Source organism: Diceros bicornis, chromosome X, assembly GCF_020826845.1.
Source record: "Diceros bicornis minor isolate mBicDic1 chromosome X, mDicBic1.mat.cur, whole genome shotgun sequence".
NCBI lineage: Eukaryota > Metazoa > Chordata > Mammalia > Perissodactyla > Rhinocerotidae > Diceros > Diceros bicornis.
In genome coordinates, this window is record NC_080781.1 from 135,449,262 (window position 1) to 135,460,563 (window position 11,302).

At 52.6% G+C, this 11,302-nt stretch overlaps 1 protein-coding gene across 1 annotated transcript; it reads left to right on the top strand.

Moving 5' to 3' along the window:
* Nucleotides 1-4,845: 4,845 nt before the first annotated feature.
* Nucleotides 4,846-9,900, top strand: HMGB3 (high mobility group box 3). The gene is made up of 5 exons (XM_058534887.1): nucleotides 4,846-4,942; nucleotides 7,131-7,285; nucleotides 7,574-7,713; nucleotides 8,206-8,380; nucleotides 8,889-9,900. The coding sequence occupies exons 2-5, from the start codon at nucleotides 7,136-7,138 to the stop codon at nucleotides 9,033-9,035; spliced, it is 612 nt and encodes a 203-aa protein (XP_058390870.1). The 5' UTR covers nucleotides 4,846-4,942; nucleotides 7,131-7,135; the 3' UTR covers nucleotides 9,036-9,900.
* Nucleotides 9,901-11,302: the final 1,402 nt, after the last annotated feature.

Consider the following 11,302-nt stretch of genomic DNA (forward strand, 5'->3'; position numbering starts at 1 on the left):
TGAGGAGAACCTGCTGCTGCGTGCGGTCTAGGTGGGAGGGGGTCGTGGGTGAGGGAGTTTGGACCTGGTAACCCAGCAGCGGAGTGAAGTCTTCAAGGCCTCACAGGACAGGGCTGTTCCGGGAAAGGGGTGGGGGCCAGTGGAGACGACCCCACTGGAGTGTCCTCTCCCCTCTGCTCCTTCTCCCCTGAGCGCTCTCCCAGGGCCGAGTGCCTGGGAGGGCAGGGACCCTTCACTTCATCTCCGTCTTCCCCGAAGGCCCTGGCCTGCCTGGCACGTCACTGGCCCTCGATGGGCTTGTGGTGATTAGGACTGTATTCCCACGGGGCAGCGGTGTGGCCGGTGATCTGTAGGACATTGTTGAGGTGCTGACGCTCTCCCTGCTTTCAGCTGGTGTGGAAGGAGCGGCGAGCGGGCCGATCAGCCTCGCTCCCATGGGGCAGGGCCGCGGGGACGGGGGAGGCGGCAGCGACGCCAGGTCGGGAGCCCGTGTGGAGGGGCACGTGGGCCGGCCTCGGCGCGCTGCGGGAAAGGCGAGACCTCTGCCGCCCTGGCCGGGGACAAGCACAAGGCCTGACCTGCGGCGGAAAAGCGGCACAGTCCGCGCAGGCTGGCCCTCCGCCCGGTTCCCCGTGAGTCTCTCCCGCGCGGCTGTTCGGAACCTGGAAACCTTTCTTCTTGACGGCGCTGGCTGCTCCTGCCAGCTCGCCAGCGGCCACTCCACCCACGGTGGAGTAGGACAAGTGAGATACCAAGGGTCAACGGCCCAGGTTTTCAGCCCTGGCTCAGCCACTGACTCCTGTAGGGTCCTCTGTGTGAGGAAGAGGCTGGGCTAGAAGGCCTGGACGGTTCTTCCTAGCTGTGCTGCTCAACAACCTATTATAACAGTGGTGGAGCCCGTAACTACCTCTGAACACACTTTCCTCCCTGTGGGAAAGAAGTCGAGTGGGAATGTAATTCCCAATGACCAGCAGAGGGGGAGGGGAGAGAGGAGGCTCCAGGCCTTGAACCAGGTTAGGTGGGGGTGAGCAGGGTGGGGCAAGGGCCCTGGGAAGTCCTAGAAGCCTGCAGTTAAAGACTCTACCTGTGAAGACCTGAAATGACAAAGGCTCCTAGATCCCTATTGAAAGGTATGCTTCATTGGAGGAGCTTCACAGCAAGTACCCTTAACATATTTTAAAATGATTCAACAGTCTGGCCCCACCCCTGCCCCATATCCATCCTGACTGCATTTCCATCATTCTTAAAAGGAGGCTGGCCTTGCTGGGCCTTTAAGCCCTGGGTACCCAAGTGAAGGCCTGGGGCGGACGGGGGTGGGGTAGGAGACCAGGATTGCATTTTTGTTGAATTATGAGGATTCCCTTTAATCATTTGGGGATCTTGAACTGACAGGAACAGAAAACCTCTTTAAATAATATTTGTCTCCCTTTGTCCTATTTCCTGTTTCCTTTCAATGTTTCCTAACCTCTCCAGGCAGCCAAGTGGCTTAGATTCTGGATTGAGCTTCACCTGCGTGGATGGGCTTGGCCTGGTGCTGGGCCTCATAGGTGACCCATGTGATCAAAGTACTTTCCAGGGAGGGCCAGGGCAGAGGCCCAGAGTACCCCTCCATCACCTCGAGCAGTTGGAGCTACCTCCAGGCCACCAAGCATGGAGCTTTGCTGCAGACAGAGGAGGCAGCCTGCCTTGGGGCCCCTGAGTCCAGGCCATTCCTGGGCACCCCTGACTTTCTGTCACTTTTTTTTCACCTTCCAGACTGGTCTTTAGCTCTCCTTTTGCTGTTGACAACCAGACCACCTTCATGCAAACCCTCCCTCACAAGCAGACTGAACAGTGGATGAAATAACCTTTGACAGACGACACTGAGGTGGGGAGAGGTGAGGTGACATGGGAGAAGGCATATGGGGAAGTCAGTGACAAAGCCCAAAGCCACTGCTTTGCCCCTGCCTTCCAGCCCCACCCCCTCTTCACCTCATCTCCCTTCTGTTATTTATTAGTAGGCATTCAATACATGCACATGGGATTGAATTATGAGAATTTTTGCTGAGGTAGGAATATGCTAGGCCACAGCCTGTGCTCAGGCACGCTGCCACAGATGGGCAGTGCTGAGGAGAAAACCAGGCTATGAGGAGCTTCCTAACTGAGACCCATGGGGAAGGGATGGAAGAATTGGGGAGATTGGGCCTGAAGGAGACATGGAGACTCGGGCTGATATGTGTGCTTGTAGGGGGAAGGAGAAAGGAATCATAGCAACCATCTTCAGATTTCTGACCCACTCAGCAATGTCATAGTCAAGTTCTATGATGTTCCGATGATGTCGACCATAGGTTCAAGCTTCAGGCCAAGTGCTTCAGCTTAATAGAAGGAAGAGTTTTCTCAGGGGCAGAGATGGAAAGTCTCCCTCAGAAGAATAGGAGCAAAACTTTCATCCTTCGAAGTATGTACACAGAAGTAGGAAATGAATGGGCAGGGCTGTGGCAGTGGGTGGGGAGGAATAGGTATTGAGGGTGACGTCTGGATACCACTTATTGTAAGGTCTCTTCTGGCTGGGAGATGCTCTTATTTCTCTGGTTTGGCCATCAAGCTGCTGCCTCTGGGAATGCCCTGGCTGTGCCTGGGGTGAATGTGTACAACCATGCTGCTTGTGAGTTGCCTGTGTGTGTAAGTGTTACCCTCACCATCCACTCAGGGGCCCGCTAACTAGTGCCTGGTGGGCTCTGAGGCTGACCACTCTGGTTCCACAGCCTTGGTGCCTGCCAACTGCCAAGTGCAGCTTCCTAGTGTGGCCAGGACGCCGGGCAGTAGCTGGACCAGAAAGAGACCCCTGTCCCGCCTGAGACCCCAACTTGCATCTCTGGCCTAGAAAGGCCTGAGAACATTGAGAGACTGGGGCACTCTGGCACAGGGTAGGTACTGGTCAGATCATGTGTGGAGACCCTGCTCCCCTCTGGGAAGAGCAGAGACAGGGGAGGAGGGAGTGGCCTGGGCTGGTTGGACCCTGAGAACCTGGTTGTAGAAGAAGATGGAGCTATTTGCCTAGAGAAGAGACTTAGCCTGCCATGAAATCTCTGAAGGGTGAGGGATTGGACTGTGTGTAGGGTGGTGACCCCACAGCTCAGAGATTGCCTGAGATGGAAGAGACAAGCCTAAAGGAGGTGGTAAGCTTCCTATGAGTGGAGGTACACAAGCAGAAGGTAGGCAACCACTCAGCCAGCTCTAATAGGGCAGAGGATTAGACAGGTGGCCTTAACATATCCACATTCCTGGGAGTCTGTGAATTGGGGTCCTAGGAAAGTGACTTGATACCTGTTGGCTCTTGTCAAAAGCAGTGCAATCTTTGCCTTTTGGTCTCAGTTGGATGCCTAATGGTGGAAGCCTAGCAGTGCTAGCTGGCAGGGGCTCCGGCTTGCCCAGGAGGTTCAGACGAGTTGGCAAGAGCTGGGTAGGGGTGGAGAGGCAGATGCCTTGTGAGGTCAGCTCCCTTGCACACCTGAAACTCAGCCACAGTTTCTGGAAACAGCATTTGAAAAACTCATCTTCTGGTGGGTTTCATTTCTAAATATGGAAATTATAAATAACTAGCTATCTTGGCCTTTCAAAATGGTTTGGAAAGGGAACTTCCTATAGAAAAACTCAAGATGCATGTTCCATTATTTTCTTCAAATTGCAACTCTTAAAATATGCTCCTTTTTCTCACCCTTCCTTTTTCTTCCATTCTTTCCAGGAAACTCATGGTACCTCAAAGAGGGAAGGGCCCTCAGATATTTTTCGACAGGGCTGAATCTAGCATTTAGAGTGGGACATTTCCTCCTCTTGTGTGACTGTCCCCTGCAGCGCAGGACATTTAGCATCCCTGGCCATCCCCTCCTCTTATTAAATTCCAGCAAGGACTCCCAGACATGGGGCATTTCCACATATCCCTTAGAGCTGACACTTCTTCCTCCTGCACACACTTGGAAAACCATTGCTTGAATCCCCCAAAAGAAGTGACTTGCTCAAGGCCATACCACCAGTTAGTGGCAAAGCTGAGGCCAAGTCGAATCCCATTTTTTTATTCCAAGAACTTTTATTCTTCACTAGGGTGTGTGCCAGGAGAACAGAGGAAATGTAGGCCTGAACTGAGGCAATGAAGAGGGGACTCCCTGCCCACAAAACGATTTTTCTGCTTTTGCCAAACTCCGTTTTCCTCTGCTAGCCCACCTAGGTCGCCGTTTACGCAACTGCAGGCACAAATAGACTTTCTGGCAATTAGTGGGAAGAGCCTAGTCGATCCCGACCTGCAGGAGCGGAGTCAGGTCCCTTTCGAACAGGGCAGTGGCGTCCGAGTGCCAAAACACCGAGGTCTTGGCGAGGGAGCAGCTGTCTTCCACCGGCATCGAGGAGCGAGCTGTGGCCAGGCTCCTGTTGTGGAGCCGCAGCGGGACTGGGTAGAAGTAGAGGACCGTCGACCTTCACCGATGGGCCCCCGGAGGTTTCCTGGGCTGGGGTGATGCCTGGGGGCCAGGGGCACCCAGGCCGGGCTGTGGCGGGAGCAGAGGGCAGCGTAGCCGGGCTAGACCTCTCCTTCCCATGCCAGAGGCCTTGGCCGCCAGGAATGGCGGGGCCACCTTTCCAAAGTCCTTTGAGATCCCAGCTTGGTTCGAAGAGGTGAGGCACGGGGGGTGGGAAAGCGAGAATATTATTATTCTTCTGTTTTGCCTCGGTAACCAGCGCCGGCGGGTTGTTCTGTTTGAATGAATGATCCCAGCGGCCGCGCCCAATAGGCGCCCGCGCCTGTTTAATATGCATGAGCCCCGCAGCCAATGGCCGGGCGAGGAGGCTGTTTTAAACGGCGGAGCCCGCTGGCCAATCAGGCGGCTCTCGTGGAGGCAGCTAGCGCGAGGCTGGGGAGCGCTGAGCCGCGCGTCGTGCCCTGCGCTGCCCAGACTAGCGAACAATACAGGTACGTTTCGCACCGCCCGCGCCCGCCGCCGCCGCCGCAGCGCCCGCACAACTTTACGGCCCGCGCCGCCGCGAGCGCGCCCCGCCGCCGCCTCCCCCTGCCTGTGCTCCCCGCGCCCTTCCCGCCCCCTTCGCCTTCCCTCTTGCTGGGTGGCCAGGAAGGAAGAAGCAATTCAGGTGTTTCAACTTTTCAGTGCTTCAGCCTGAGCTCCCCGCTGTCGGGGCTGGGCTCCCTCCTCCGAGCCGCCCTCGGCCGCCGCCCCCCGGCGCAGCGGCCGAGGGGCCAAAGCCCCATAAGGCCAGATGTTCGGCAGCTGCGGCGACGGTGGCGGCGGCGGAGGCGCGAGCCGAGGGGCGGCTGCGGGCTTGGGCGGCGCGCGTCCCGGCGCCGGGCGGCGGCACTGGGAAGGGGGCCAGGTGCTCCCCGGCCCGGGACAGACTCCGCGGGGGGCGGGCGGCCGGTGCCCGCCGGGGGCTGCGGCGCGCGCAAACTTCGCTCCCGGCCTCGGCTAGGCGCCGCGCGAGCCCGCGGGCTGCACTGCTGCTTCTGCATTAACATGGCCGTCGCGGGAGCGCCCGGCGGCCCCGGAGTGGGGGGCGCAGGCCGGCCGACCCCCGCTCGTCGCCTGCCCGCCGGGCACCGCCGCCGCCGCTAATATGGCTGGCGTGGTGCTGGCCCCAGCGAGGGGAGGACAGGCGGGCGGGGCGGGCTGCGGGGGTTCCCAGGCGGGCTCTGGCCTCGGCCCCGGCGCCCGCGGCCCGGGGCTGGCGGCGTGGAGGGCCGGGGGCGCCTCCGCGGGCCCCGGCGCGGCAGAGCGTCATGGCTGCACGGTCGCCTTTGTTATCCCGAGGAGTGCGCCCCGCGCCGGCAGGGGGGGTCCGGCCTGCGGTCCCCGCAGCCCCGCGCCCGCAGGCGGCCCGGGCGGGGCGGGGCGGGGCGGGGCGGGGGCCGGCGAGCGGGCGGCGGGGCCCGGACCGCTTTGTTCGCCGCCGCCGCCGCCTGCGCCGGCTGCGCGCGGATCAGCCATTTTAGCGAGCGGGGTTCGGAGGCACGGCGGGCGCCACCATCACCGCCGCTGCTGCCGGCCTGGCTCCGCGCCCCTGGTGCGCTGCTTCCACCACCGCACCCGGCCCCGTGCGACCCCCGGGGGTGGCAGCGGTAGATTTCAGGGGCACTTTCTTTCATCAGGAAGCTTTTGACAAAATGGAAGGTGAATTATTGGTGTCCGGGTGACCCAGCACGGGGCTGAGCCCGGCTGCCCGCTGCTGTCGCGGGGCTACCCTGCGCCCCGTCCCGCCCCACCCGCGCTGCCCCTGCGGGCCCTAATGCACCCCCTCAGTCGGTTCCCGCAAAGGGGAACGCTTTAGTTTTACATGATGACCTTGGGTGTGGGAAAAGGAAAAGATGGCGGGAAGCTGGGGGGTGGGACAGGGACGATGACACGCCACAGCTGCATTTTTATTTGGAAACTTTGGAGAAAGTGTTCCTGGCTGGACACGCGTTGCGCTTTACAGATGAGCAAGACTAGCCCTTTTGGTATCCCCTCTCATTTTAGATAATGACGAAGTGACAGATTTGAACTCCCTAGTACAAGGGATAGCTGCTCGCTTGCCAGGTCACACTTGTAAAAGCCATTTTTAAAAGCCAAAACGCATCAACAATGGTGAAATTTAAAATGTTCCCTATTTACAGTTCTGCTTTGATCTTGTGTTTAGCAGCAGTGACAGTATTTTTGTCTCTAACATAGGACTTAAACAGATGACCAGCTAGCCTTAAGTCATTGGTTTCAAGCTTCTGTCATCCGCCTGCACTCCCTACAAATGTGTCCTCCCAGCACGCTTCCCACTTTGTGCTTATAGTTTCCAAGACGTAGTAGTTCGGAATTGCAGTGAGATGCTGAGCCACCCCACTTGGGTCAGTTCCATTTGGAGAACTTGATTGCTCTCCAAGAAGTAACTTGCAAACCAGCGCACTTCATGCTGGTCAAAAGTTAAATGACAAGTGACAGTGAAACTGATTTCCTCCCCACTCTGGCTTCAGCTGCCTGTGGCATCAGGCATTGGCGGGGGGAGGGTGCTTCCTAACGACGCCTTAATTTAAAGTTTGCTGTGCTTTTGGTATCTCTCTTAGGTCTGTTCTATTCATTGTATTTGTTTTTCTTTGTCTCTCTTCCTTTCATCCATCACAGTCAGGATGGCGAAAGGTGATCCCAAGAAACCAAAGGGCAAGATGTCTGCTTATGCCTTCTTTGTGCAGACGTGCAGAGAGGAACATAAGAAGAAAAACCCAGAGGTCCCTGTCAATTTTGCAGAATTTTCCAAGAAGTGCTCTGAGAGGTGGAAGGTATTTTTTTTTTTGTATCCTTCAAGCTCATCTTAGCTGGATTGCACACTTTGGGGTTACTTACCTTCAGAGTAGCCCTGGGTAGCTATTTTCTTCCTCTTTACTTTCACTTTTGTTGCCTGTCTTTAGAATTTTGTATGTGTGCTTTTATTTTTTAAAACTCTTACAAGGCTTTAAGGCATCATCTCCTTTTGCAAGTGGTTATAGCAGGTGCTACTTTAATTATAGGACAACTGGACAGGTATGTGCTCACTGCATTAGGAATTTAACAGATCCTGTTCTTTGCAGACAATGTCTGGGAAAGAGAAGTCTAAATTTGATGAAATGGCAAAAGCAGATAAAGTACGCTATGATCGGGAAATGAAGGATTATGGACCAACTAAGGGAGGGAAGAAGAAGAAGGACCCTAATGCCCCCAAAAGGCCACCGTAAGTGACTACAGGATTCAGGATAACTATTAAGAGATTTCCTTCTGCTTGCAAGATTTTTTAGAGAACACCTTATCTAAGAAACGTTGAGATACCACTGCAAAATATTCTGTACTTTGAGCTTTAAAATGTACTGCCAGGGAAGTCCACGGTTAAGGCTGAGAAGTTTGTGAGCTGTGTGCACGTGGGAGTTGCCTGTTGGCCTTTCTGCCAGGAAGGAGGCAGCCCGGTTCTGGGTGTCATGGTCCTTAGGGATGTTCTCTATCCCTTTCCCAGTAACTGAGAGATCAAGAAAGTACTGTATGTTTCTGAAGTATCTTAAATATTCTAGAACCTACAACTTTGTCACATCATATATGGTCTCACACAGTTCTTTCCTTTAGGGGAGGAGTCATAGCAGTAGAAAGTATGTGCATTCAGAAACATGGGATTTTGATTTAAGCTCACGTTGTTGTGGGTTCTCATCTCATTTATACAACTCTCTTCCCCAAGGTCTGGATTCTTCCTGTTCTGTTCAGAATTCCGCCCCAAGATCAAATCGACAAACCCTGGCATCTCTATTGGAGACGTGGCAAAGAAGCTGGGTGAGATGTGGAATAACTTAAGTGACAGTGAAAAGCAGCCTTACAACAATAAGGCGGCGAAGCTGAAGGAGAAGTACGAGAAGGTGAGGTGGCCTAGAGTGTGCCCAGCTCAGTTTGGGGCCAGCCTGGCAGCCTGGACAGGCGAGCAGTCAGCTGCCCAGGGTATGAGTGGGTTGTGGGGTGTAAGGCTTCTTTGTTGGGCTGAGTCATTAGTATAGCATGCAAGGGCCCATCTCTGTGCAAGATCAGCCGTGTGTGCTGGTGTACAGGCTTCTGACGGATTTTTGTCTTTAGAACGACTTCAGGCAGGCTTAAAAAATTTGACAATGTGGGATGCCATGGGCAGGGGATTTGATCAGTGCTATTAACGTGAATTAAAGGACACTGGAAAACCCACTAACTTTTACATTTGAGTGTCTGAGAACCAAGTTTGTACCTGGAAACGAGTACTTCAAATAGCAGCCCTGTCTTCCTTGTTTTCTTGTTCCTGCTTTCGTATTCTGAGCGGGGGACAACATGTTTCTATCCTTTGCTAAAACAGCTGCAGGAGAGCTTGTCTACTCATTTGGAATGTGTCCCTGTTCCTTCCAGGATGTTGCCGACTATAAGTCTAAAGGAAAGTTTGATGGTGCAAAGGGTCCTGCGAAAGTTGCCCGGAAAAAGGTGGAAGAGGAAGACGAAGAAGATGAGGAGGAAGAAGAGGAGGAGGAGGAGGAGGAGGAGGAGGAGGATGAATAAAAAAACTGTTTATCTGTCTCCTTGTGAATACCTTAGAGTAGGGGAGCGCCGTAATTGACACATCTCTTATTGGAGAGGTGTCTGTTGCCCTCATTAGGTTTAATTACACAATTGGATCATGATCATATTGTAGTCTCTCAAAGTGCTCTAGAAATTGTCAGTGGTTTACATGAAGTGGCCATGGGTGTCCGGAGCACCCTGAAACTGTATCAAAGTTGTACATATTTCCAAACATTTTTAAAATGAAAAGGCTCTCGTGTTCTCCTCACTCTGTGCACTTTGCTGTTGGTGTGACAAGGCATTTAAAGATGTTTCTGGCGTTTTCTTTTTTTAATTTGTAAGGTGGTGTTAACTATGGTTATTGGCTAGAAATCATGAGTTATCAACTGTACATATCTATAGTTTGTAAAAAGAACAAAACAACCGAGACAAACTCTTGATGCTCCTTGCTTGGCGTTGAGGCTGTGGGGAAGATGCCTTTGGGAGGGGCTGTAGCTCAGGGCGTGCACTGTGAGGCTGGACCTGTGGACACTGCAGTGGGCATCCATTTAGCTTCAGGTTGTCTTGTTTTTGTATATAGTGACATAGCATTCTGCTGCCATTCTTAGCTGTGGAAAAGGGGGGTCAGCTGGCATGAGAAGTGTTTGGATCTTTTTTAGTTAAGTGCGGTAGTTTTAAACTGTTTGTTTTTAAACAAACTGTAGAACTCTTCATTGTCAGCAAAGCGAAGAGCCACTGCATCAATGAAAGTTCAAGAACCTTCTGTACTAAACACAATTTGCAATGTTCTGTTATTTTTTTGTATGTTTAGAATGCTGAAATGTTTTTGAAGTTAAATAAACAGTATTACGTTTTTAAAACTGTTCTCTATTATAACAGTCTAAATTTGTGACTCACAGCAGTCTTAGAAGTAAAATAACCCACTCCATTGTATTTGGCAACTAGTCTCCCTATAAATCTGGTAACTTCTCTCTTTCTTGATGTGGCCTGCTTTCCTTAGGTTGGAGATGAAGTGGGCTACTTGAAGCTACTGTGTAATTTTGTTTGTCTGAGTGGCATTAAGATGAAGTCTGAACTGTTGCATGTGGGAGCTAAGATAACTTGACACAGACAAGGTTTAGCAGCCTTCAGAGGTGCGGGTAGGTGGTGGTTAGGATTGAGGCTCACTACTACGTAGGTTTTAGGTTTAGTTTTTTGTTTTTGTTTTTTTTTTGCTTCACCCCACCCCCCACACGGGCCCACATTTATTGCTAAACAGCAAAAACATCCTCCTGAGGTTATGATGTGTCAAATATTCAGGCTTTATTTTTCCTCTTTCACCTCCCTGTCTTCCATTACATGTAGCAGAACATTATTCTGCTCAACAATTGAGGTCTTGAGCTGCTGCTTATGTCTTCTGGACCCCAGTGAAGGGGGGTGGGGTAGGGAGCAGTACCCATTTTTTCCCCTACTTCAAGAAACCAAACACCCGGAGGAAGATTGCTGAGGCTCCTGTTGCAGGCTCCATCTTGGGGCACCAGAGCTGCAGGGCAGGCTGATGTAATCAACTGTTCCTATGCACTAAATGCATCGTATGAAAAGTAGCATGGCCTATCCACAATTTGAATTCATTCATTGGAAACGTAGATTGTTGTTAAATGTTCTTAAACTGGAAGAAACTTGGTTTGTATTTCAGTGTTTTTTTTTCATGTTGGTAGATGGTGTAACATTTCATCCAAGTTGGGGTGAGGGGTGATGGCCACAGTGGCAAATGGTGATATTAAATGTCATTGTGAGGGCTGATGTGTACATACGTCTTAACTGTTGGCAGTTATGAAGGGTACTGTGTTGTGGGTGAGTGTTGGTATTGCCAAGCATTAATATTCAGATGTATGTATGAGGCTGTGAAGCACTCAAGAGTGTTTTAATGACATTACTCAGGAGAAAGCAGCTATTTCTTAAAATTCACTGTTTGGAACCTTGTGTGTCTGCAGGCGGTGTCCTCCCCACCCTGTGAGGTCTTGGATGGGTATAAGTTATGGTCGTGGTCATTGACCTGATCTCTAATCTGTATTCATAGCCATTTCTTCTCACATCAACTGTTTGTCCTAAATGTGTTTTTCTAGTTCTTCTAGAAAATGACCACTAGTTTAAAAACCTCTTGGTCCTGAGGTTTGCCCAGAGGCACTTGTTCCAGGATTGCCCCTCCTGCTTCAGCCATGCCCTTGTCACTTTCCTCCAGCCATTGCCTGGCGTTGTAGGCTAAAGCTGCTGCTGCTCCACAGTGT

Coding starts and splice junctions, on each gene's coding strand:
- HMGB3 (XM_058534887.1), top strand. CDS start 7,136: ATGGCGAAAGGTGATCCCAAGAAACCAAAGGGCAAGATGTCTGCTTAT. Junction 7,286..7,573: donor AGTGCTCTGAGAGGTGGAAG/GTATTTTTTTTT, acceptor TGTTCTTTGCAG/ACAATGTCTGGGAAAGAGAA. Junction 7,714..8,205: donor AATGCCCCCAAAAGGCCACC/GTAAGTGACTAC, acceptor CTCTTCCCCAAG/GTCTGGATTCTTCCTGTTCT.